We start from the raw sequence: 25,833 nt of genomic DNA on the forward strand, positions 1-25,833 counted from the left end.
GCGGTCCAGTCCGTAAGCTGCTGGAGCCGGCTGTCAATCCCCAGGCGTTGAGAGACCAAGAGCCTGCTCTACATCACCACACAGATCAATTTGTCAGCAAAATGGCAGAGGATGGCAACGGAAATGGGCTTGACATGAGATAATTATGCCACTGGATAATGATAAGCACAGTAGGGGAAATGGTCTAATCACCGGGTTATTCTGTCGACGGTAACTACGTTCTCCCAAAGGCATAAGCTCCGATCCGCGACATGACTTCCGCCTCTTATCCAAATTGACACCCGCCCTCACCACAGGAATAGTAAGTCTTCCAAATCTCCATCTTTGCAACCTCTCACTCGGAGCGCTTCTTCCACTTCCACCCCGAGCGTTAGCTCCTAGCCTCCCACTAGGACTACAACCTTGCGCTTGTTAAGGACGATAAGGGCTCCATCATGCCCTTTTGCATGGGTCCGCACGGCTACATAGGTCCGGAGCCGAGGGTGCTGGGTGGCTGGGTCGATCAGATAGTGCATCGATGGCGAAGTAATGGCCGCTAGAGGCTCCGTTACTGCATCCCCCCGATGGTCTATGTTAGGTTCAACCGTATTGTATTGCCCCGACACCGATGACGGTTCCGCCACCATCCCTTCCAAGACCCGTTGTTGCAAATCTCTGTTATGCTGACTCGGAACACGCGGTTAATGGACAAGTTGGTTGCTCCGAACAAGAAGACAGGGAGGCCACGGCGGGCTCATAACACATGGAACGGTGGCACGCATGCAGCGCCTGCAAGTAATGCCGTCCCCAGCTTTGCGAAGGCAGCACAGCTTCTAGTCACGGCACCTATCACAGGCAGATCGCTTAAGGGACGAACGGGTAAGGCCCCAGTCAGGACCCGGCACGATCACCGTAGGCATACTCATCTGTTGAAGACTCGTAGGGTCTCGCTTATATAAAGGGCTTTTACTAAACTATACCAAAAATATAGGTCCACACTGAGACCTGTGGATCGCTTGCTTGTATGGTAGGGTTGTGACAGTCTAGGCGCCGAAGCAACATTGATAACAACCATCTTCCGCAACACTCGTGATTTAACACGGTTAGCTACATTAAGGTATAGGGCGTTAGGTACTCAGGGGGGGCCCAAGGTAGGCTGCACTACCCTCATGCTGTCATCTGCCACCTACGTGAGGCGTTTAATATGCACAGCCAACGGGATGGCTTGTAGGTGGTGTAGAACAAACTTTGGTACTTCTGTTTCTGTGCTTGCACAACCACACGATGAAAGGCCATTCCGCCCTGCGCCTCTATCCACCATCTGCAATTAATGAGCTGCAGTCGGGCACTTACATGTACTATTGCAGCCTGTCTTGGTCTGCTTGGCTAGGATGTGGGGTGGCATGCCATGGCTGCAGGTACTATACAAAGACCCTAGCAGGGGTTAGTCGGGGTTATTACACTCTCCGCGTTGCAGACACGCTACAGTCGAGTTACACCGACCGAGCAAGCGGCTCACATTTGACAACCAATTTCTTCCCCCTAACTGAATAATAGCTTCATATAACGCTTCTCCATCAAGACCAGCATGCCCTTCTTTGGTTACCCTTCCGTGCTTACCCTTCCTTCCTACGTCAAACCAGAAACCCCTACGCACCCACAATCCCCCACAGCCACGAAGCATCATGGGCGACCAGGTAAAAGAAAATGACGACCACCTTAGACCCTCTAGAGATGAAAGCTCCCAGGACAGGAGAGGCGCAGAGGAAAGTCCCAAGCCACCCAAGTTCAACACGAATCCTCGCTTCTGGGCTATCATCGCCACGCTCTGCGTTATTAGTCTGCTGAGCGCACTCGAAAATACAGTGAGTTGCCCATCCTCTCAACCCATCCGGGACATGCTCCGCCGATGGGTAGGACACGGGAGAGTTGTTAGTGGTGAGGACTAAGACTGTGTTATAGGTCGTTACCACGTCGCTTCCCTTCATCGTTACTGAGCTTGGACTCGGCGAGAATTATATATGGGTCACCAACATCTTCTTCTTGACAAGGTACGTTGCCTCCCTCCCCTAAGTTTGCTTCAATCACACTGGGGACGATACCACATCGTCCCCTCGTGCTTCTCATCTAAGCCATTCATTGTACTAACTCCCCATGTGTTCAGCGCCGCCGTACAGCCTGTAAAGACACGACCCTGTTAATCCCTTTGCTGCCAGCCCAAACTTTTGCTAATTCTCTCGCAGCTCTTTGGGCAGCTAGCCAATATATGGGGTAGAAGATATGTCACACTCTCCATCATCGCCCTCTTCACCTTGGGCAGCGGCATCGCCGGCGGGGCCAAGAACGCCGCTTCGCTCATCGCCGGCCGGGCCGTTCAGGGCATGGGTAGTGGCGGTATCAACATGATTGTCGACGTTATCGTCTCAGACCTTGTCCCACTGAGAGAGAGGGGGAACTACGTACGTCCCATGGTCCCACCACTCGCCATGCCCTTGGGGATTTCCAGCTGACTGATTACGCTCGCAGATTGCTTTCGTCCTCACCGTCTACTTTGTCGGCACAGCTGTCGGACCATACGTGGGAGGCGCCATCATCGAGACTACTAGTTGGCGCTGGGTCTTCTACATCAATCTCCCTGTGAGTCCTGCTGGTGCATACTTGCGCCTTGAAGCTGGCTGGACTGAGCTGACCTCCAAACCAAGATCGGGGGCGCGTCCATGATCATGATCTTGCTATTTCTCCAGGTCAAGTACAAGAAGGAAATGTCCTTTGCCCAGAAGCTTGGACGCATAGACTACATCGGCAATTTGCTACTCATCGCGTCAACCGTCTCAGTGCTCTACGCCATGACCTACGGCGGCACCCGCGAGCCGTGGTCCTCCTGGCGCACCATCCTGCCCCTAGTCCTTGGCCTCCTCGGCCTGTGCCTGTTCGTCTGGGTTGAGACCCTCAGCTTCATCAAGGAGCCCGTCGTGCCCCCGCGCCTCTTCGCCAACAGGACGTCGGTGACCGTCTTCGCCGTCACCTTCCTCAACTCGGCCCTCCTCTACTGGATGCTCTTCTTCCTGCCCGTCTACTTCCAGGCCGTCCTGGGCTCCTCTCCCGCCCGTTCCGGAGTGCAGCTGCTTCCCGCCATTGCCATCGCCGTTCCCTTTGCCATCGTAGCCGTTCTTTTGCTCGCCAAATTTGGAAAGTATAAGCCGCTGCACTTCTTTGGCTTCGCCCTGAACACAATCGGGCTAGGCCTCTTCGCTTTGTTGGACGAGCATAGCAGTATGGCTGAGTGGGTTATATTCCAGATCATCGCGGCCGGCGGCTCGGGCTTCGTCCTCAACACGCTCCTCCCGGCCTGCCAGACGCCGCTCGATGAGAAGGACCAAGCAGCTGCTACGTCGGCATGGTCCTTTGTCCGCTCCTTCGGGAACATCTGGGGAGTTGCCATTGTATGTCACATATATACCCATAGCCCCCGCGGGTCCCCATCCCCATTCGAATGCATTACGTGCCTCTTACTAACACTTATCTGTCCAAGCCCGCTGCCATCTTCAACAACTACTTCGACAAACTGTCCGACCGTATCTCTGACCAGGATGTGGCAGCTCAATTCCGCAACGGTAAGGCATACGAGTCCGTTAGCGCCGACCTGATCAACTCGTTCCCCGAGCCCGTCAAGTCCGAGATTGTCGGCGTTTATTCGGAATCCCTGAAATACGTGTGGCGCCTGTCCATCATATTCGCCGGGCTCGCATTCTTCCTCGTCTTTGTCGAGAAGCAGCTTCACATGCGGACCGAGCTCGAGACCGAATTTGGCCTTGACGAGGGAAAAAACGATGAGACGGAGCCCGAGTCTGGAGAGAAGGTGGTCTCCACTACACGGAAGGACGATGCTACCACCGAATAAAAGCGTGGCATTGGGCATAGATGCGTGGGCGAGGATAATTGAATAGGAAGCACTTTTTTTTTCTTTCATTTTCTTATTATCCTTAAACCTTTAGATGGCCTAATAAACAAAGACGTGAGCTTCCGCAATCCTTACTACGAGCTTGTGCCCCCTAACCTCACTGGCGCCGAGCGGGAGACGGCGACGGGTAGCTGCGCCGCCGGTGGGTCGCTGGTTTGAATGATGGCTGCGTACCCCTGGCTGGGCCCATGACTGTGTCAGGCGAGGGGTCGCCATGATGTCGTATGCAGATCTTTTTTCCCTTGGTTATCTCCAGATTACTGAGTGTAGGTCGAAGAGGTCAATAGCATGCCTATTTCAAATCAAGTCAGACGACAAGAAGCACAAGAAATAGCCGACAATAGTTTCAAGGGTCACAGGTTATGCCATGGCTGGACCGTTAGAGAGCTTTGAACACTACTGTAACAAATCTAGTTATTACTTTGCCTCTAGCTGCGATCTCCTAGTGATATCGTATCTATCTTGCCTCGTTATACCTTTCACGGTCCATATGAATCCGAGTCTTAATTATTATTATCATTGTTATAAAGCCTAGTTATATTAATATATCGAGAAGTACTTATTAAAAAATATGGCTTATTATTCTTGGCTTAGGGTAAGTACCTTCCCATGGGAAACAGACTGAACGCTTATTTGAAATATAATTAGTTTACCAGCTGCTAAGAACTTTCCTCCTGTGTCTATTATCAACTCAGCCCCTGAGTTATTAGTCTCAGTGGAAGGCACCGAAACACTTGGAGCTCGTTTGAGGAGGAGAATTGTAAGTGATGGTTGAGTTGTCATCCCCCCTTTGTTGCTGCTTGGAATCGTGAGGTGGGATGGTAGGTGCCGATGTGGAAGGAGGGATGTGCGAGGGATACAGAAAGCCCGGGAGCCCCCCGCCATTCGCTTCCTTTACAACACCACCTTTCTAGCTACTTCGAATCAAGCTTCTTTTTTCTCCCCAAGGAACGAAAAATCTCCTTGTGTCCTAGTCTGCAGCTACCGTGGGGGGGCTGTGTAGCAGGTGTCTGCGCAGCACGATTTATTTTTACCACGCTCTCTCCTTATTATAATCTCACCTGAATCTCTGCTTTCCTCCTGCGCTTTGTTTCTAGCTCTGTCTTTATTTGCACGTACATGACCCCATAATGACCGACACGAAACCAGAGGAGACGCCTGCTGCTCAAGGGGCAGAATCACGGTCTATACCACAGCCTGACGTCACCGCCTCCGACCAGAAGCTGCAAACAGCAGCCCCCAAGACAGACGAAGCATCGGCCACCGAGGCGACGACAGCTCCAGCACCGGGGTCGAACGACCCAAAAAAGCAACGAAGAATATCACGGAAGCCTGTACCGCCGCCCGTACCGGGGACATATCCCGAAGTCGACCAGTCCAAGCCTCAGGACTTTGAGGGCGAGGTCCTGACGACCAACGAGCTGCCCTCCCCCGAAATCCTCAAGAAGATCGACGACTACATCGTGCTGGACCGCGATGGCAAGTCCCACACCTTCAAGACGCTGTACAGCGGCACCAATGTTGCTAGGCGGGTGCTCATGATCTTCATCCGCCATTTCTTCTGCGGCGTGAGTCTCCCCCACCTTCCCCAGCCACGGCGACAGAGTTGCTAACCAAATGAAAGAACTGCCAGGACTACCTCCGGGAGCTCTCCCAGTCGATTTCCCCCGAATCTCTTCTCGCGTTACCCGTTAGCACCTTTATCGTCATCATCGGATGCGGCGATCCGGCCCTCATCGAGAGCTACGCCCAGGACACGGGGTGCCAGTTCCAGATCTACACGGACCCCAAGAGATCGCTGTTTGACGCGCTGGGCATGAATCAGACGCTGGCTCTTGGAGAGAAACCCGCATACATGAAAAAACCCATGTATTACTCGGTTCTCTCGAGCATCATCAACAATGTCCGTGCGGTGCCCTCTGGCCTGGCGCTCAAGGGCGGGAACCAGCGACAGGTGGGTGGAGAGTTCCTCTTTGAACCCTCCGACCTCGTGACACCGGTCTCTTCGCCTAAGGAGGAGAAACGGATGTACATCGGGATACCAGAAAAGACACAGGCTGAGCACCGGAACGACGCTGAGAGCGAAGGCCATGTGGAGGAGAAGCGGGTGACATGGTGTCACCGGATGAAGACGACGCGCGACCACTGCGAAATCCCCGAGCTCATGGAGATTCTGGGCCTGGACGGACAGGGCCATCCCATCAAAGACCAGGCAAGATGGCAAAGGGCCCTGATGGAGAGGAAGGGTGTGGGGTCGAGCATGGCAGCAGCAATGAGCGAGCTCAGCCTTGAACGCGACCGGGAAAAATCGGCGGCTGTTTGAACAAGATGTCACAGAAGGAAATGAAAATATGACTAGCATCTGGGGGGGTAATCGCGAGCATCGTGTGCTTTGTTCTTCTCTTAAAAGGATACCTATAGCAAGCCTCTAGTTATGCACCCAGCCTTGATCCTCCTTGCTCTGAATCATTTCGTCTACAGGCAGCAACTTCTCGATAATCTCCCTCCCATTCGGCAGGTCATTCTCTACGACCCGCCTGTCTCCCTCCTCCAACGTCTTGACGATCCCCGCCCGCAGATGTCTCTCCCGCAGCCGCCGCCTCGCGACCTCAAAGTCCACCTCGACAAACCACATCTCGTCAAAGAGGCCCCTCGCGTCCCGCCACAGCTCCTCATTCAGCGCCAAGTAGTTTCCCTCTACGATGATGATGCGCGTCCGCTCACTAATGTAGAGATCATTCTCCCGGGGATCCTTGTAGGCGTGGTCAAATGTAGGGGCCAGGATGGGTGTCGTGGCCGGATTACGCAGCGCCATGACCAGGTCGAGGTACTTGTCAGCGTTGAAGGTGAAGGGAGCGCCGCGACGGGCGTGGGCGGTGACCGGGTCGGGCATGGCGTCGAGCTCGGCGCGTGAGAAGTGGAAGCCATCCAGGGAGACGGCCTGGGAGATGTCGCGGCTGTTGGGCGTGATCTTCTCGGCACGCGCCTGGAGGCGATCGGCGATGGTGTTGGCGAGCGTCGTCTTGCCTGGGCTATATCAGCGATTGGGGTTCACAAGAGGGGATACTGGGTACGAACCTGAGCCTGGGATTCCGGCAACGCCTATGACTGTATGATTGTTAGAAATGATGCCCGAAAGAAGATCCTTTGACTATCAATGAAGAGCCCGGTAAGACCGGTCGCATCACAACGGCCATAAGACGATGGACGATGAGAGGGAGGGACTGACGTAGACGCATATCCGGTGGGATCTGCTCATATTTGGCCCACACCTTATCCACGAGGCGCTGTACTTGTCCCTCCATGATAGTAAGGGATAAATCTTCGCCGGCTGGTGAAACGATGTATACTGGCTGACAATCACTGCGCTTCAATCAATGTTGAGAGTCGGGCACGAAGCAGTCCGAGGCGACCCTGAGTACCCCACGTTGCTCAAGCTCCACTGCAGCCTGCAGCCTGATGTCAGTGACTCAGGTGGGTTGTGATGGCCGTTGATGGGTGGACAGGCCATTGGGTTGTAATTTTTGGCACAGACATGGTGCAAAACGGTGATGGGAATAATTCACTGTAAGAGAGCTGCGAATTTACACAACAATCGCACCCTGTATAAGACTTGTGGTCAAGTATTAGGAAACTCCTAGTAAGGTGGTACACTATAATGCCCGCCGTTGGAGCTTACTCCTGTGTACTAGTTAGTAGGTAGTACTTGGGAGACAAAGGGTTGTTCACGTCGTACATCTTGTGACACTCCTAGGCAGCTTAAAATTTCCCAAATTAATCTCCGTAAAAGAGATCTTCGTAAGCTATACCTTTTGACTCTCTCTGGGTTGGGATTTTTGTTTATTTGTTCATGTCGTTTGAAGGGCGTTCGTCTCTGTCAGGCCAGTGGCGGGCGAGGCGGGGTACTATAAAGTTGAGCAAGGACAATATTTGCGCCGCCACCAAGAAATATTTCTCCTACGCGACAACCTGCCTTTGTTATCCACAAAACCCGCCACGATGGCTGCCCAAGTCCCCACAGATGCTCTCAATGAGCTGAAAGGTACGTCTAGGAATGCTTTTCGATAAGAACATGATTCTGATGCCACCGGCCAGTCGACGAAACCGCTAAGGCGGCCGGCAACGCCGGAAAGTCCGCCCCCGAGGGCAAGGACGAAGACCATGGAGGCGACGACTCCGAAGACGAAGCCGACGAGAATGGCGCTCCTGCCAACGGCGAGGCTGGCGCCGGCGCTGCCAAGAAGAAGAAGAAGAGAAAGCCCAAGAAGAAGAAGAAGAACCCTACCAGCCAGACCGAGCCCCCGCGCGTCAAGATCAGCCAGCTGTTCGCCAACAAGCAGTACCCCAAGGGCGAGGAGGTCGAGTACACGGACGAGAACCGCGCCCGTGTCACCAACGAGGAGAAGCGCCACCTCGACAGCCTGAACTCGGACTTCCTGGCCGACTACCGCGAGGCCGCCGAGGCTCATCGCCAGGTCCGACAGTATGCGCAGAAGACGATCAAGCCAGGCCAGACCCTGATCGAAATTGCCGAAAACATCGAGGACAGTGTGCGCGCACTGGTCGGTCACGATGGCCTGACTGAGGGTGACAGTCTTATCGCTGGTATGGGCTTCCCCCTGGGCCTAAGCCGTAATCATTGCGCCGCCCACTACAACCCCAACGCGGGCAACAAGATGGTTCTGGACCAGAACGACGTCTTGAAGGTCGATATTGGCGTCCACGTCAATGGTAAGATTGTGGACTCGGCCTTCACCATGTCCTGGGACCCCAAGTACGACAACCTGATTGAGGCTGTCAAGGCGGCTACCAACGCGGGTGTCCGCGAGGCGGGCATCGACGCCCGCGTGGGCGAGATCGGTGGCATCATCCAGGAGACAATGGAGAGCTACGAGATCGAGCTGGACGGTACCACGTACCCCATTAAGAGTATCCGCAACCTGACGGGACACAACATCCTCCCGTACAGCATCCACGGCACCAAGGCTGTGCCCATTGTCAAGAGCAACGACCAGACCAAGATGGAGGAGGGCGATGTCTTTGCCATCGAGACGTTTGGCAGCACTGGCAACGGCTATGTGTACGACGATATGGAGACGTCGCACTACGCCAAGCGCCGCGATGCGCCAAAGGTGGACCTCCGCCTGAGCTCTGCCAAGTCGCTGCTCAATGTGATCAACAAGAACTTCGGCACTCTGCCTTTCTGCCGCCGCTACCTGGACCGCTTGGGCCAGGACAAGTATCTGCTGGGCGTATGTGGCCTCTTATTCCACCACACATTTACTCTTGCTAACATGTACTAGTTGAACAACCTCGTGCAGGCTGGCATTGTCGAGGACTACCCGCCCTTGGTTGACAAGAAGGGCTCGTATACCGCTCAGTTTGAGCACGTAAGTTTACCCGATATTATCCGCCGGGTCCCGCGGACTTTACTGACGGTTGCAGACCATTCTGATTCGACCGACCGTGAAGGAGGTCATCAGCCGTGGGGAGGACTACTGAGCGGGGTGCAAGGCGTGGGGGCCAGAGTCTGGAATACGGCGCGCCCTCAACCGCAGCTTTCTGAGGTAATACTCATGGAAATACGAATACATATTCTACTTCACTCCGTGTTTTTGTCCCGAGCCAGTAGCACACCGTGGGAATGATGAAAACATGACTGGCCCGATATGGAGGCGGAAAAAAGAATGGAGACCCTGGATCGACACTGTGCCGTCTCTGTTCGAGACGATGGGTTAGACAAGGGAGAAGAAATGTCAGATCTGGAGAAATCCGAATCCCGATGCCGGGTATCCAATGAGGCGCAACGAGCGACGAGCGAATCTGGACCTGACTGGATCTACTGGAATCAGTGGAATGGTATCGGCGACCCCACGGCTGCCCCGTTGCCACCCGAGCGGCTTAAATGTCTGAATCTCAATGGCGAAGCCGAAGTCGTTTGTTCTTATCGGGCGCAGCCAATCAGCGTCACCAGATCGGTCCAAAAGCGGCTTAGCCCCCACCGAGCTCCGCGTTCGGGCCCCTTCGGGGGAGGCAAAGCCTGTGGCTTGCCACTGAGTCGAAAAGCCTTCACATGCTGGATTGCGTTAAAGCCCGCAAATTTCCCACCCGTGCCTCTCCGCTCCCATCTTTTTTAGCAGAAAAACTTCCCCAAGGGACCGAAACCCAAAACCATCCACCACCCACCTTCTTTTTCTTTGTGAGAGCGGTATCGTGTGTTTTTATCTTGCACTCGCATTTTCATGACGGTAAACGTCGCGAATCACCGAAAAAGAATACACGGTCGCTGTAACACGAACGTTTGCGTCGTGTCGCGCTTGCCCGAGGTGGTGCACGCGAGCACGCGAGCAGGGGAAAAGTCTGAATAGCGTCAACCTTTGTTCCCTTGGCCCATCACCTCTAGGGTCCACCATCGACCTTACGAAACCCTAATACCACCGATAATCGACCTCCGAATCGAACTCTCGTCACGATGAAGGTCTTCTCCAACACCGTCACCTACAACTATTCGTGGGACGAGGTCTCCACGGCCAACTGGCGCAAGTATGGCCCCTGGAACAACAAGTCGGAGCACGTTATAGCCGTCGACACCCTCTCGCGCAGCGTCGACCCCTCGACCGGCATCCTCCGCACAGAGCGCCTCATCACCTGCCGACAGTCGGCGCCCGACTGGCTCAAGACCCTCATGGGCGGCTCCATGGAGGAGAGCTTCGTGTACGAGGCGTCGTACGTCGACCCGACAAACCGCACCCTCACCATGGTCAGCCAGAACCTGACGTGGAACAACCTCGTCAGCGTGCAGGAGGAGGTGACGTACCGGCCGCTCGCCGGCGGGCACCAGACGCAGTTCGTGCAGAGCGCGCGCATCACCGCCCTGTGCGGCGGCTGGCAGCGCATCCGCAACAGCATCGAGGACACCCTCGTACACCGCTTCCACGAGAACGCCATCAAGGGCCGCGAGGGCTTCGAGCGCGTCCTCGAGATGAGCCGCAAGGTCTTTGCCGAGGAGAAGGAGAGGCAGCTGCGCGAGAAGATGCTCACCATTTGAGCTTATTCTTCTTACGTGTTATCGCCAGAAAAGTGTGGCTCGTCAGCTCATGTGCTCTCGGGTCCTCGCTTTGTACATTTATTTCAACATCCCATTTCACGGCGCCAGCGGAAGGGTGGATCAGCCTTGCATTTGAGCATTTACAGGGAAACGGCGTTTTTTTGATATCATAGAAGGCTTCTCGGTCGGCAAAAGAAAAGTTTATTGGTGTAGGAGTTGGTCTGGAAATACCCGGTCTTTGAGAGCCTCAGCGCCGGGTAGCAGAGGCATGGATCAAATCATAGAGTTGCGCGCGATAGCGTTGATATACAACCTCGAACTGTCCAAACATGAGCACTCTCCGTCCCCCTCGAATTTGTCAATATCTTGGACTCTCATGAGTCATGAGTACCGTCTTTTGACTAACCCTCTCGGTTCCCCCGGCTATAGCGAAGTCCGGGATACACGGGTCGGCCGGGGGGGTGTCACGTTCGGCCCGGGGACGTGGAGAAGCCGTCCGATATCCGCAATGAGCATCGCATAATAATGAAGTTGATATGACTTAGGGTATCCTAACTCGCTGTTATAACACGTTTCGACGCCCGATTCGCAACAAAATCTTGTAATCTTCCTTTCTGTCCTCACTGCTACGTTTGAGCTGGTGGCCAGCAATGCCATCGCCAGGCTGCTTGGACAGTGTGGGTTGGGGGGCAGGTTGGGTGCTCGCCCCTCAAGCAACTCTGAAGAACCGGTACTTCCAGTCAGGTAGCGCAGCCTCTGCATCCTTGGAATAGTAGACCCAACCAATGCCAACCCTCTTTGAAATTCCATCCTGTGTCGCAAGGGCGAGGAGGATCGAATGCGTATCCGGAGTCTTGGTGATGGTGTCCGAGGTTACGACAGCGACATACTGGTCGACCTCGCCTCCCACCTCGTCAAACCGGAACTCCCCCCAGTGTGGCCCAATTTTCAGTCCTGATACTCTCCCATTGCTTTTTCTGGCTGAGAGCGACACCTCGCCGCTATCAAGAAAAGCCCCGACGAATCCAAGCTCGCCCACTTCCAGCGTTGGCGGTTTACCCTGTACAGCCTCGGCTAGGAGAATATCCATGTCAACACCAGTTCGATTCTTCGCATAGGACTTGGAAAGAGTGCACGCTTCTGCTGCATCGCTCTTCATTTCATCAGTCTTCCTAGAAGCTGCCTCCCAGATTTCCTGGGTGTAAAATTTCTTGTCTGTGCCGCCGTAGTGCCAGCAAGGTATAAGGACATGGATCGGGATTTTCTTGAGAGGTGCCTGCGTGATGTTCCTGGATAGCCACATGCTGTCTGCAAACACAAACTCAATTGCGCCATCCCAAGATGCCCTTTGTAAGGAAGTTAGTAAAAAAAAGCTGCGTGCCTTGAGATCATGCATGGGTGCTCACCAAGACCAGGAAGAGAACTTCACGTCGGCAGATTCTCCGCATTGGCGGACTGATGCTTCGTCAGATGGGAACCAGAGAAGTGCTTGGTGTAGATGGTTGACCGGAATGCCCTGTGTTTGCTCGAGACTTAACTTGCTAGCCACTGCCCATTTGGTGAAGCGGTTAAAGATGCCCTCAAAAGCATGAAGGACATCTTCTGGATACGTCAGTGTCTTTCTGCTATAGTCCTGCACTGCCGTCTGGTAATCTTTGACTGCGAGCGTGCCTGTCAAGTCTCCGAGGTACTGATATGGCGTCGGATCCGGGTCATTCCGCAGCTTTCTGTTCCACCAAGGGGGGCCAGTGCGAACCTTTAGGTCGGGTCTCTCATCGGTTCCCTCGAGGGCGTAAGCCTCCCTCCACTGGAGGCCGATGCAGTTGAAGAAGACCTCCTCGTCTGTAAAGTACAGGCAGCGCTGCGAAAGGCCTTGCTCCTGAAATGTCCAACCTCGTGTGTTCCACACAGAGTTGCGTACTTCTTCGCCGAGAGAGGGAGGTGATAGGCTTAGATGTTCGGTGATCCCGTCGTCTACCATGGTTACAGAGTTGATCGGCCGCCCTCTACGAGGGCTCACGCCGGAAAGACCGGCGTTTGCGTTCAGACCAGAGGCAGCAATGTAAGTCACGGTCGCAATGTCATAGACATCATCCATGGCTTGGATCAAGCAGGCCTTATCCTCCTTGTCATCCTGCACAATACAAAGTGTATCAATCCAGAGATAGCGCATACCAATCTTGCGGGACACCTCCATGGCATCCAGAACCGTCTGTGGCAGGCGAGCTTTCATCTCGGCAACACTCGAGGTGGAGAGGCCCTTCGGATTGCTTAGGCGCTGGAGGTTATCTTTCATAGTGAGAAGAATAGGGATATGATGAGGATCCTCGCTAGGAAACAACACGGTAGGAAGTCTTCCCCAGACGTAGGACAGCGCTGCGAAGGAGCACGGCTCCTTTGTAAGGATGAGGCATTCGTCCTCCACATCGATGAGACGGAATCCATCCCTAGAGCTGAATAAACCAGTGTCAATGGCGTCATCAACCATTTGTCTCTGAGCCTTTTCTGTGTGTGAATGTTTCTTGCACTGCTTTAGCCACCGCTTAATAAGATCGTAGTCAGCGCTGCTGCCGACCTCGCGACGTGGTATGGCGGATGATTTCTTGGGGTCACGTCTGCTGTAATCGCCCGGCACAGTCTCGATCTCAGCAATGATGTGGCGGTCTTTGACACGATCGACTTCACGAATGACCCTGCGATTCTCATTGAACCCTGGTGGTGACACATCCAGAGCCAGTAGGAGGCGCGGTTCCGGGTGCTCGACGTATCCAGACTCCCTGGTGGAGACTGGGCTGCGACTCTGGATGAAGAGTTCGGGCATGGTTCCAGACTCGGCGCACAGTCTGGATGGGCTCCAATCCTCCCCCCAGTGATGGCGGACTGCTCCGGATATCAGGCTGCAGAAGGGACAGTCCTCGTGCAGATGAGCTGAGAGTGCCCCCATGGCCTGCTCAGCTGTCTCCTCCTCTAGCATGGCGCGAAAGTCGAGTTTGCTGCATTCCGCACATAGATTGGTTGATTTTGATACCGCCGATGCGGTGACGTGGCCATCATCCTGTGCCTTTGAGCCGGTTGACTCGCCATGATCCGAAGAACGACGGGGTGATTGTCGACGGCCGGAAGGGTAGCGGATGCGCAAGAAAGCGCGCTCAATCTTGGCGCTGAGGGTCATGATGACACCTCATGGTCGGGGAGAACGCTTACCCCACGGACCTGTGCTGACGCTTTGCGATGGGCTGGGTAGCCTTTTTGTAGTATTCGCGTGCGAGGAGATGAGGCGCGTGTGTTGTGCTACCCCCTGGGGAAGATCAGCACTGCACAGTGAGATGATGTGGGTAGCTGAGGGCGATCCCTGCAAGCATTCAGCTGAGCTGGTGGAGAGCACTGGTTGGTAGCCGATTTGAGCGGACTTGGCATGATGATCTTGATCTGCTTTCGTTCCCCAGTGCCATTGGGATCGTAGTGCAGGGTTGAAGCCTGATGATGTGCTTGTCAACTCCTTGGATCTAAAGTCGGCAAATCCCTAACTGAAGACGTTCCTAGCTGCTCCTTCTTTCTTGACGATTGTCTCACTAATAGTCGCTAGTAGATGGGTATATGAAACAAGCATGAACTTCCTGAGGAGCCTCTGCTGCGGCTCGTCGCCCGAGCCCACCCCAGCAGAACCCACCCCAGCGGAGCCCGCCCCAAGACCAGCCGTCACCCAGGACCCAGTACGAGAGACTGCTAAGGAAAAGGTGACTGACACTTCCAAGGAGAAGGTGACCGATACTGCTAAGGAAAAGGTGAACGTTCTCGAAGTTCCAAAACTGTCCAGCCCTCCGTCACACTTCATCACGCATATCTCACGGAATCCAAACACCCCGACCACAAAACTCCTGAAGCCTTACTTGGAGTACGAGCTCTGGCTGCGCAAGGCGTTTGCTCGTGGCGATACGGAGCTTGATGGCCTGGCCAACTTGATACCCGTGTACGGTCAACAAGATGAGGCGCTCAGGATCCGAAACATCGACCGACAGGTGAATAATCGCGATAAGTACTTGATGCGCTTGCCTGATGGTTATGTCGAACCAGACGGTGCCGCTGCCATTGCTGCGTCTTTGGAGGACTACAAACGCAACTTTGGGGCCTTCACTCACTGTGAGTTTGCTCTATACCGAGCTGATTAGAAAATGTTGTTGATAATTCAAATCTAGCTTCACTGAAAGGCCTAGGTATGAACATGACCACCCGAAGAAACCCGTGTTCCAGAATTGCTGACCGTTGGCGTGGTACCAGACTGGTCAAACATTGTCGCCGCTGGTTCATCTGCTCTACTGCCTTTACTGTCCCACGATCTGGATATCGAGAACTACAGTGATCCCTCAGTTCAGGATCCCCTTGAGAAATACTACCAGTACGCTAAACTGTGGTCTTTTGACCTGCAATGCTAATGTCAACATGCAGGCGAACCGCAGGGACGAGTGATATTGATATTTTTATCTACGGGCTGGACGAGGACGCCGCAATCCGGAAGATTACCCAGATTGAGGCGGTGGTGCGGAAGAACCAAAGGCTTACCCATGGTATTGGCCTGGCCCTGAGGACCGAGCATGCCATCACCTTTGTGTCTCCCAAATGGCCCTACAGGCACGTGCAGGTGAGAGGGCTGACCACATGGTGCTTCCACTTTCAAGGCTGATTATTGATGCCCCCTAGATAATTCTACGTCTGTACAAGTCTATAAGCGAAGTACTCACCGGGTTCGACGTTGATTGTGCCTGCGTCGCCTTTGACGGGGAGCAGGTTTACACCAACCCCCGCGCCGTCGCTGCGATAGCCACCCGAACCAACTTGATTGACCTCAGCCGCCGAAGTCCCTGTAAGGAAGATACCTAATGGGAGTTCTTAATATCTGATACTGACCAAGGGGTAAAGCCTACGAGAATCGACTTTACAAATATCGCAGCCATGATTTCGATGCATACTGGGACTCGCTGGATCGAAGCAAGGTCGATCCCTCCAGGTCCATGAGGGGCAAGCAATCACCAGAGCTCAAGGGTCTGGCACGGATCATCTTCTTTGAATATGTGCTTAAGAAATGGGGGAATCAATATCTGCGACAGCGGCTGCTCAAGACGATTGACGAGAATGGGGAGCCGACGAACAGCGGGTACGCCACCCTCGAAGTCCCAAGTGGTGAACGCTTCACGGCTTCCAAGTACGTTTTTCAATCCACTGTCTTCAAGATTGTTGGGGATTTTCACTAACGCGCTTTAGGGTTCGCAAATTTGTCTCGCTGCACTCGAAAGAACCGTACGTCTTTGGCACCATTGACCAAGTGCTCACAGAGGGGGCAAAGTCAACAAAGAAGAAGGGAGGAAAGCTTGGTGGCAGGGTCGCGTTTCTGAAAGACGATCCTGGTAGGCAGATGATTGGAAGTTTCCATCCGCTGACCGAAGATGACTGGTAAGAGTACTGTTCGCGAGTGACTGAGTCGACCACGGCTGACATATGGGTTGTTTAGGACCAAAATGTCGTACGGTGAAGAATGAAGTTACGAAGGGAAGCATCGGCTCACCCCAAATACTCCCACAGAATTCTATCTATCTCAAGGGAGATGGTTGTAAGGTCCTCGAATGTCGCAGGAGAGAGGTATATGTAATCGAATCTCGGTCGTAAGGCCTCGCGGAAGATCCTGTAGCAAATTGCATAACAGATTAGCCAGCTAGCCCAGTACATAATTTAGAAGAAGACGTGATGGGGTAGCAGCAAGATCAGAATCGGCGAAACCAATTGCCATGGACGTTATCCACCAGTTGTGATTCGGTACGGCGAGTGAATGTCCGTGTCATCATTGGGAGAAGGGCGAGGGGCATGTAAAGGGTCATTCGACTTACCAAGTCAACAATCAATCGCAAAGTTTCTGTTCTTTTCTCGTAGAGCTAGGCACTCGCAGACCATCCAGAGACGTAGGCATCTGGACAGGAAGGCTATGCTCGGCTATGCGTTGGTCTTGAGGCATGTGGAATGAAGGAGAGAATTTTACGAAGGGAAAAAGAAGAACTGCACAGAATTTATATTAATCTATCGTTCCTCGTAATACTCGTATTAGTCGCACTGCATCTCCTCAGACACCACTGTGGTCGGGATTATGTACATGCACCGAAACAAAGGGGCAGGGGAGCCTCAGGGTCAGGACGACTTGGCGTTGGGATGCCGAATGAGTCATTATGACAATCCATGATCGCCAAGCAAACAGCATGCCGCCCTTTCATACAGAAATGACGGCACTGTATTCTTCGATGGGGGAGATCCATTAGTCGTGATGCACTCGGGTTGTATCAATTCTCTATTTAGGCTGTAGACCACATGGAATTTAAAGTTTGTTAACCTTATTTTATATTCGTGCTCACAGTATTGCTACACTTATTAGAGAGATCTGCATATGCTTGTTACAAAAATATTAGGATAGTATAGGCAGATTCTATAGCCCTAATACCCTCGCTCTTCCTCATCCAACGTCTCTCACCCCGCCGTCCCAGCCAATAATGTGCGAAAATCATCAAATCGCTATAGGTATATTCAGAGAATGATATTGTCAGGACCCTGGTTTACCGGTAACGTAATGCTTTCAGCCCCCCTAGTACCTGGCCGTCAAAAGGTTGCGGAAGATCTGGACTCTTTGGACTGCGAAAACTGCGATGGATTATGCACCCTAACGCCGCGACCAGCTGGCCTATATCGAGTTGCATACTCCCCTAAATTTGCATGCCTATTCGGGATGTCTTGGTCTCGCACGATACCTATGGTCCCATGGCATCGGTACATTTAGGGTAGAGAGGGGGGTGACAGCGGTGGGTGACTGAGTCGCCCCCAAACCGCCCCCAAACGGGTTACATCGCTGGCACATGGGCAGACACCGACAGGTGACCACAGCCAGATGAGGCAGCAGGCGATTGAATTTTGACATTAAACCCCGTAATCCCTGCGTAAGGCGACACACATACGCTCCAAGAGCACTACCAACAAAGAATTCCCGAGGCTGCGGTTACTGCTGTTGGTCTGAAGACTGGGAGAATGCAACCCTACGCAAAGCTGTACATTGGCCATCACGCCACGGGGATCCCACGCGGTATGCTAGCCTGACTCCATGTCGTGACTTGTCTACGTATCATTTCTATCAGCCGGCAATTTAGAAACTCCCGCAGAGAGCAGCCTAGGAAGGCCGTCTGAAGCTGGACCCTGACGACAATCACCGCCCACAAATAGCATGCACAGTTTCCAGGAACAGACCATGGATTTTGAGACAAAGAAGACAGAATACATTCCTTAGACTAACCTTGTGATGTTTTTAATGCCAATGCCTATGCCCACGACCAAAGCTGAAACGGTTGGTGATGCTTGACTCTAATCCTACGCTACTGTTAGGGTGAACACATGAGGTTTCCCAGCTCCGGATTTACCTACCAACTGCAGGTATTGGTAGTCATGGGATGAAAAATTATAGTATCAACAGAAATTCAGAAAATAATGCATATTTGCCGGGCTGACTTTCGACCATTGTGGATTATAAGTATCTCGAGGTCTCACTACCGAGATCCTGGTGTCTGGTCAAACGCTCACCACAAAGGCAGACCATCTCGTTGGTCCATTCCTTCATTCTTGTATATAGCTTTAACCACACCGTGAATATCCTTCTTTCGTTGATATGGTCCATATCAAGTCATCGACGGCTCTGGTCGTCGTCAATCTTGCCTTAACCGCGCTCGGATCCCCGGCGGGCAGACCTGATACTCGTCAGACTGAATTCAACCAGCTGGTCGGCTATGACGAGTCCGCTAAGAGCCTCCACATTGCTGAGGATGATATCTTCCCCAAGATTCAGGTCGTTGAGGACGAAGACTTCTTCACCGTCGAGTCAGTCCCGGAGGTAGCCCCCTACACAATCTCCCAGGATGGTGATGAGATCGAGAAGCGCTTCATCGTCGGCAAGGACGACCGCAAGTTGTGGAACAAGCCGTACTACCCCTTCAACACGGTGGGCAAGCTCCAATGGTCCAACGGCGTCTTCTGCTCCGGCGCACTCGTCGGGCCCCGTCACGTCCTGACGGCCAAGCACTGCGTGATCGAGAAGGCCACAGCGAAGTTCTCCCCCGGCTTCGACAACGGCGCGCCTTTCGGCAGCGGACGCGTCGTCAGGGCCGTGATCACGGGCACGCCCCCGGCCGGCCCCGGCTGCGGCACCAAGAGCGACTGGGCAGTCCTCATCCTCGACGAGCGTCTCGGCGACAAGCTGGGCTGGTTCGGCGCAAAGACCCCGGACCGCACGCAGCTGAACAAGCCCAAGTTCAGCCACATGGGATACCCCGGCGACCTCGACAAGGGGCAGAGGCCCTACATCCAGACGGGCACGACGGTGCACAGCAAGCGCACGTTTCAGTGCGACTCGACGGGTCCGTTCTACACCGACACTGACTGCGCGGGTGGCCAGTCTGGTGGCCCACACTGGGAAGTTGACGCGGCGGGAAACCCGTGGATCTGGGGTGCTCTGTCGATCAGTGTCAGGAGTCCGTCGGAGACGTACTCGGGCTGGTCGTCAGGAAACCAGATGGTTTCCACCATTGCCCGATTGAGGAGAGAGTTCCCATAAGAAAACTAGGGTTTTCCCAACATATCAGCCGGATCTGGAGGGGCGGTCGCATTGCGCAGGCCTGGTAAGGAGGATAAGTTGGAAACAGGCATCTGGGCTGCTGGGGTTGTGCTTGAGGCATGGGAGGTGCACAGTATGATGGGAGACTGGAAGTTGGACTCGGGCTGGTGTGCTTCGTATAACCATACGAGCTGATATCATATGCAATTGATCTTTGAACTTGTGTTACCTTTTGCCCAACAACATCTCCCATGTGTTCCTTACCGAAAAACGCGGGATTCTATTATCACCGAAAACTGGAAATGCATACCAAAATCGAATGCAAAAAGTAACAGATGGTCGGCCCCCAAAGCAAAATACGACGCCAGCCGCGCGACCTCGCATCCTGGCGAATTATGGCCTTGACGGCTGGCCAATGTCTTGCACTCTTCGGTGTCGGTTATTCACCGACTTTTCCCAGTCAGCCTCATTTCCCCTCCACCATCCATCTATCACCCTCTCCGTCGCATCGCCTCGGCACGGTATTCGCGGATCAGCGTTGATGGTCACAACAACACATCGCTTCAGCTTGAACAAGCCCCCAATATGAAGCAAACATGCCTGTGCCAATACCTTGGAATCGTTTGCAACCATGCCGACACTTTTCTACGCCTGCCAGCCTCCATCCGGGAGCGCATATACCAGTATGCTGGGCTGGTCAGCGACACCTGCATCAAAGTCTCCGAAGACAATGAATGGGACGACTTCACCTTTAACATTTTCGATGTCTGCAAGACGACACGGATCGAAGCAGAGGGCATGATTTTGTCCCAGAACACGCTCGTGATCAGGCACAAGTTCATCGATGAGGGGCTCGGATACCTCGGCAGCCTCTCGCCCTACGCGTGTTCCAAACTGAGGACACTCTATGTACACCTGTACTGCCTGGACCACGTGTACTATGTGAGCGAAACGAAACTACCCCAGCTAACATGGGAGCGCATCCACATGTGGCAACATGTGGCCATGTATATCCTGTCCCACGCGACAACACATCAATTACGCCTCCATCTCATCTGCGACGTCGGCGACAGCACCAAGAAGAAGACCGAGGCCATCGTCCAGCCGTTTCGCCAATTCCCCGGTGTGCTCCTGGAGCTGAGCCTTCGCCTCTGTCGTTGGAAAGACCCCAAGCTCATCTCCCTGGCCCACGACACGGTGCTCCGGGCCCAGTGCCCCGATCCCCATGCCCGCCAGGGCCATTTCCGCTTCTTCGAGCTGCCGGTAGAAGTACGCCGAGAAATATTCTCCTACACCAACCTAGTCACTCCCTTCCGCCGAGTCGAATGGTCCTCGGGTCAGGGCTTCTCGTGTGCACCGCCTTACTGCGAGTGCGATGGCACCGTCTGTCGCGAGAAGGACCTCCACCACGCATTCTCTTTCTACCGCTGTGACGCGTACGGGAGCGAAACGGGCGACTTCTGCTCGAAGCGTCACAGCTCGTACGCATCTCGCTGCCAGCATGGGTTCAGTCCCCGCGCGCTGATGCTGGTCAGCCGGGCCATGTACGAGGAGGCCATCGACTTCTTCTACGCCAACAACCGCGTTGTCATCATCCCCAAGTATAGCCTCGAGGCTAGCCTTCTCCCGTATGGCATAGAGCCGAGCTACATCGAAAGACACGAGGGGCGCGACGAAACAATGTCCTTCTTGAACAGACTCAGGCCCGAGGTTGTGCGCCGCATCCAAACCCTGGAGGTCCTCTTCCCGCCGTTCAGCCCCGAGTTCAGCCCCCTGGACGCGGACCCCCTCGACACAAACACGGCTTACCACCAGTGGTGCCTTGCGGTCGAACGTCTGGCGGCCCACGCCGACGTCCCGCGACTGACTCTCGTGGTCCACATGTGGACAGGCATCAGACGGCCCGTAACCTTCCCGCTTGACCGAGCGTCGTACCACTTTGACGGTCACTGCGAGCGCCTGCTCGAGCCGCTGCAGAGGCTGTCGCACATGCGGCGACTGTTTGTGCACCTGCACTGGGCGACGCACTGGGCACCCCCGAAGCTGCTCAGGGAAATTGAGAAATTGCCAAGGGTGGGTAGCCCTGGTTGTGGTATTGGGGAGCACTACATACCTGAACCGGATGGGGATATTGTCCAGAAGGAGGTCCGGTTCGAGAGGATGGTTATGGGTGATGGGTATGACAGCGGTGATTTGGGAAAGGCGGACGAATTGCCGAGTCCGTGGTTGCGCAATTCTTGGGATAGACTGATGTAGACAAGAAGCCATGTATATGACCTCCCACCATATGAATCCGCCAACTCAAGTGTTTACATATAGAGATCGGGATAACTAGCTTATCAAAGTTAATACTAATACCTAGTTAATCTCACCCCTTATACTAAAAGCGTTATCTAAAGTAAAATATCTTGGAACATATTTTATAGTAGATATAAATGAAGCTAGGTATTAATACTAGAGCCGGATTCGTGTCAGAGGCAGAAGGGACGAGATCGCGTCGACCTGCCTCCGAGGCGTAAAGTCACATGTAATAGGCCTAGGAGGGTCATATGATAGGGATTACATGACCACTCCCTCTCGCCAGGGCCTTGGATTCTTCAGAGATCAACAGTCACCATATAACTGCAATATCACCGCTATATTGCCAATATCCTGCCTTGTTATACGTCTTCACTCTCCTCCGTGAATCTAGCCTGACAGCTTATATATGTTAGCATCGATAACTTCGACGCTATATATAAGATTTAAACCTGATATTCTCCGAGGCCGGTAAGGTCTTTCAGCACGGAATTATGCCTCTAATATTAATTATTACTCTATTTATTATCTAGGCCCCAATATATATACTACTCGGCTATATATACGGGCTCCGTTAGCTTAAATCTCTCGACAGATAATACTTTTTTTTCGACTCGGTGCCGATATTTCTGATAATATGTATAGCTACCCCGACTTTTCTAGTGTGAAATTCTTCAATTAATATAAGACCCCTCTAAGGTTCCCTCGCTTTGTAGGCGATTCGTAGATAAAGATAGATACTAGATATATTACCATCGTGGGGAAAAGGAATCTAGCCTGGATGGATAAGTTATATATTTGATCTGAGCGAGAGTAGGACTAGGAGTAATGAGAGAGAGATACTGTAGACAATGTCATGGGACTCGGGGGTATGGAAGTGTTCCCGGGATATACTTCTCTCCATTATATGTCCCCAGGAAACATGTGGAAATGCACGATGGTCCCTTTCCTTACGACTGACTCTCTATGTTTGTTGTGAATAGGTCAAAGGTAATTGCTTTTGTAAGATATGTGACGTGGTCGCGCGGGCGGGAGGGAATAAAATAGCCAACTCCGAGGCCAAGCACATTCCTCGCGTTTAAATTAGCCAATGACGGTGGATCTAGAAGTTCTCATACTTCTGGTATGGCACACCTCGTCACCAGGCGGCTCGCGGACATGGCTCTGGAATCCACAGGCGAGCTACCCAGGGGGCGTTGTGGCACAGCACCGTCGGCTGGGTAGGACTTCTTGTACCACCTACGGCAGCTCGGCGCGGGAGAGACATTTCTTGCCTCATAGGGATTCCGGCATTGAGGCCTCTCCGTGGCAAGGACTGTTGATGACAGCTATGGCACCCTGCCTATCGTCGTGTTGGCTCTGCCTTGTACTGCCTGCATGTTGAGGCTTTTCGGGGCAAGGATCAACAGCACATCTTGACTGTACACCAATAAAGACACAACACTGGCCACATCGTGCGCTGTACACATCCTGCAGCGATACAAACATGTGCGGCGGCTGCCCAATAGCTGGAGTCCAGCTGGCCTCACAATTGCACTTTCATTTTCAGCCATCTTGGCGCAAAGCAGAGGAGAAACGAGCTGCACCAAAGTGCCTGCCGCTTCCCCTCACCTGGGTCAGGCTGCGTTTCAATCCAGCATGATGGGGGGCGAGGGCTTAGGTATTTTAAACTGTACCTTACCATTGTTTGCGCTCTCTTCATCTTGTTGTAACCTAGTCACTATTGTCATGCAAATGAAGTGCATTCCACGCGAGCTTGCGAACCACAATAATGTCGAATCCTCAAGACTATACCGTTGGCTGGATCTGCGCCATCACCACCGAATTTGTCGCTGCACAAGCCTTCCTCGACGAAGCACACGAGGCCCCCGACCACCATGCTGTGCATGACAATAACAATTATGCCCTGGGCAAGATCGGGAGACTCAATGTCGTAATTGCTGTCCTCCCCCACGACCAGTACGGCACGGCCTCCGCCGCCACGGTTGCCAGAGACATGCTACACAGCTTCCCAAATGTACGCATTGGGCTGATGGTTGGTATTGGGGGTGGTGCTCCCAGTGCCAAACACGACATACGTCTCGGCGACGTCGTTGTCAGCAGCCCCCGTGGCGAGAAAGGTGGAGTTTTCCAGTACGACTTTGGGAAAACAATCCAGACTCAGTCCTTCCAAGCAACTGGATTCTTGGGCCAGCCACCACCCTTGCTGCTGACGGCGGTCAACGGCCTCAAGGCTCAATACGAGTTGAACGGCCATAATCTCAACGACGATGTGGAGAAGGCATTGAGCAAAATTAGACGCGTCAAGAAGTACCGCTGGCCGCCGGCGAGCAGCGACAGACTTTATCAATCCTCCTTCACACATCCCCAAGACTCCTCAGCAGCCTGCAACCAAGTGTGTGGCGATGACCTGTCTCGCCTTGTGACCCGACCGAATCGGGAAGAAGACGATGATAGCCCGGCCATCCACTACGGACTGATCGCCTCCGCAAATCAGTTGATGAAAGATGCACTTATCCGGGATCGATTATCAGCAGAAAAGGGTGTCCTCTGCTTTGAGATGGAGGCGGCGGGTCTGATGAACCATTTCCCCTGCCTGGTGATCCGCGGTGTATGCGACTACTCGGACACTCACAAGAATGATGAATGGCAAGGCGTCGCGGCGATGACGGCGGCTGCATATGCAAAGGATCTTTTGCGACGGATATCGCCGAACAAGGTCGAGGCGGAGAAGAAAATTAGTGATGCCCTGGAATCTAGTTAGTTAGTTATCCCCGCAACCGGCAATCATCTGCTAACTTCCAAAAAGTCGAAGGAAGTTTGAGTCGCCTACACCAGACCTCGAGTGAGACACAAGCTGTAGTCAATGAAGCAAGGTCGGACCACCACAACGAAAGAATCGAGCGCTGGCTATCTCCTCCCGACACTTCGACCAACGCCAACCATGCGAGGTCTCTTCGGCAACCCGGAACCGGGGCCTGGTTCCTAGACAGCCCTGCATTTTGTGAGTGGAAGGATGGGTCGCGCCAACACCTGTGGCTTCACGGGATGCCAGGATGCGGCAAGACTGTTCTCAGTACAACGGTCCTGGACCATCTTGCGGGGATGGAAGACTGCATTATCCTCAACTTCTTCTTCGACTTTAGCGATCCTGCCAAACAGACCACGGGTGGTATGCTCCGCTCACTTATCCTCCAATTGTACCGGCAAGGGGTCGGGTGCACGGATCTTGACAAGCTGTTTCAATCTCACGGTGGCAGAGGGCAACAGCCGAGCACCCAGGCGCTATCAGACACTATTTCAGCAATGATGAACAGCCCTAAAAGAATATTCATCGTCCTGGATGCCTTGGACGAGTGTGATAGGAGAAGTGAGCTTGCCCTATGGCTACGAAACATTGCTTCTATCCCCGACCTTCCTCACGTCCAGCTGATTGCGACGAGTCGGCCAGAAGCAGAATTTCAGCGTGATATTCCGGTATTGATCAATGAGGAAAACTGCTTGGCACTCGACAAGGCATTGATAAATGCTGATATCCGCTCCTATATCTCGACGAGACTTGAGGACAGCAAGGAGCTTAAAAAGTGGGCATCATATCCATCGGTGCTGAACCAAATTCGAGACAAAATCGGACGTGGAGCAGATGGCATGTAAGTTTCCTTCTATCAGCAATGTCCAAAGATCGGCAAATGCTCAATGTCACATCCAGGTTCAGATGGGCGGCATGCCAGTTGGACAGCCTTGAGACCTGTCTCGACCGCGAAGGGATTGAAATGGCCCTGGAATCATTACCCCGAGATCTCAACGAGACATACGAGCGAATTCTCCAAAACATCCCGCCAACGATAAAGAAGAAGGCAATACGCTTGCTACAGTTTCTTGTCCACTCCACTCGCCCTCTGACCCTGCTGGAGG

At 53.4% G+C, this 25,833-nt stretch overlaps 10 protein-coding genes across 10 annotated transcripts; 8 read left to right on the top strand and 2 right to left on the bottom strand.

Annotated features, from left to right (window-relative positions):
• Positions 1-1,664: 1,664 nt before the first annotated feature.
• Positions 1,665-3,880, top strand: ACO1O0_005029 (major facilitator superfamily domain-containing protein; the record flags this gene model as incomplete). The annotated part of the gene is made up of 5 exons (XM_083194456.1): positions 1,665-1,844; positions 2,223-2,438; positions 2,506-2,616; positions 2,682-3,422; positions 3,446-3,880. The coding sequence occupies 5 exons, from the start codon at positions 1,665-1,667 to the stop codon at positions 3,878-3,880; spliced, it is 1,683 nt and encodes a 560-aa protein (XP_083049369.1).
• A 1,190-nt stretch (positions 3,881-5,070) lies between these two features.
• ACO1O0_005030 (AhpC/TSA antioxidant enzyme-domain-containing protein) lies at positions 5,071-6,263 on the top strand (the record flags this gene model as incomplete). Its single annotated transcript, XM_083194457.1, has 2 exons — positions 5,071-5,508; positions 5,565-6,263. 2 exons carry the CDS (start codon positions 5,071-5,073, stop codon positions 6,261-6,263), a joined length of 1,137 nt encoding a protein of 378 aa, XP_083049370.1.
• Positions 6,264-6,368: 105 nt separating this feature from the next.
• Positions 6,369-7,245, bottom strand: ACO1O0_005031 (P-loop containing nucleoside triphosphate hydrolase protein; the record flags this gene model as incomplete). The annotated part of the gene is made up of 2 exons (XM_083194458.1): positions 6,369-6,967; positions 7,170-7,245. The coding sequence occupies 2 exons, from the start codon at positions 7,243-7,245 to the stop codon at positions 6,369-6,371; spliced, it is 675 nt and encodes a 224-aa protein (XP_083049371.1).
• Positions 7,246-7,939: 694 nt separating this feature from the next.
• MAP2 (methionine aminopeptidase) lies at positions 7,940-9,442 on the top strand (the record flags this gene model as incomplete). The annotated part of the gene is made up of 4 exons (XM_083194459.1): positions 7,940-7,982; positions 8,036-9,192; positions 9,244-9,330; positions 9,386-9,442. 4 exons carry the CDS (start codon positions 7,940-7,942, stop codon positions 9,440-9,442), a joined length of 1,344 nt encoding a protein of 447 aa, XP_083049372.1.
• Positions 9,443-10,412: 970 nt separating this feature from the next.
• UPS2 (PRELI-like family-domain-containing protein) lies at positions 10,413-10,988 on the top strand (the record flags this gene model as incomplete). Its single annotated transcript, XM_083194460.1, has 1 exon — positions 10,413-10,988. The coding sequence occupies one exon, from the start codon at positions 10,413-10,415 to the stop codon at positions 10,986-10,988; it is 576 nt and encodes a 191-aa protein (XP_083049373.1).
• A 709-nt stretch (positions 10,989-11,697) lies between these two features.
• On the bottom strand, positions 11,698-14,160 carry ACO1O0_005034 (HET domain-containing protein; the record flags this gene model as incomplete). Its single annotated transcript, XM_083194461.1, has 2 exons — positions 11,698-12,334; positions 12,395-14,160. 2 exons carry the CDS (start codon positions 14,158-14,160, stop codon positions 11,698-11,700), a joined length of 2,403 nt encoding a protein of 800 aa, XP_083049374.1.
• A 436-nt stretch (positions 14,161-14,596) lies between these two features.
• On the top strand, positions 14,597-16,440 carry ACO1O0_005035 (uncharacterized protein; the record flags this gene model as incomplete). The annotated part of the gene is made up of 6 exons (XM_083194462.1): positions 14,597-15,128; positions 15,267-15,384; positions 15,435-15,627; positions 15,687-15,849; positions 15,906-16,188; positions 16,248-16,440. The coding sequence occupies 6 exons, from the start codon at positions 14,597-14,599 to the stop codon at positions 16,438-16,440; spliced, it is 1,482 nt and encodes a 493-aa protein (XP_083049375.1).
• A 2,238-nt stretch (positions 16,441-18,678) lies between these two features.
• Positions 18,679-19,620, top strand: ACO1O0_005036 (trypsin-like serine peptidase; the record flags this gene model as incomplete). The annotated part of the gene is made up of 1 exon (XM_083194463.1): positions 18,679-19,620. One exon carries the CDS (start codon positions 18,679-18,681, stop codon positions 19,618-19,620), a length of 942 nt encoding a protein of 313 aa, XP_083049376.1.
• A 585-nt stretch (positions 19,621-20,205) lies between these two features.
• ACO1O0_005037 (uncharacterized protein) lies at positions 20,206-21,876 on the top strand (the record flags this gene model as incomplete). The annotated part of the gene is made up of 1 exon (XM_083194464.1): positions 20,206-21,876. One exon carries the CDS (start codon positions 20,206-20,208, stop codon positions 21,874-21,876), a length of 1,671 nt encoding a protein of 556 aa, XP_083049377.1.
• A 1,813-nt stretch (positions 21,877-23,689) lies between these two features.
• ACO1O0_005038 (ankyrin repeat protein) lies at positions 23,690-25,572 on the top strand (the record flags this gene model as incomplete). The annotated part of the gene is made up of 2 exons (XM_083194465.1): positions 23,690-24,677; positions 24,728-25,572. 2 exons carry the CDS (start codon positions 23,690-23,692, stop codon positions 25,570-25,572), a joined length of 1,833 nt encoding a protein of 610 aa, XP_083049378.1.
• Positions 25,573-25,833: the final 261 nt, after the last annotated feature.

Source organism: Amphichorda felina, assembly GCF_050947745.1.
Source record: "Amphichorda felina strain 45539 chromosome Unknown scaffold_5, whole genome shotgun sequence".
Taxonomy (NCBI): domain Eukaryota; kingdom Fungi; phylum Ascomycota; class Sordariomycetes; order Hypocreales; family Bionectriaceae; genus Amphichorda; species Amphichorda felina.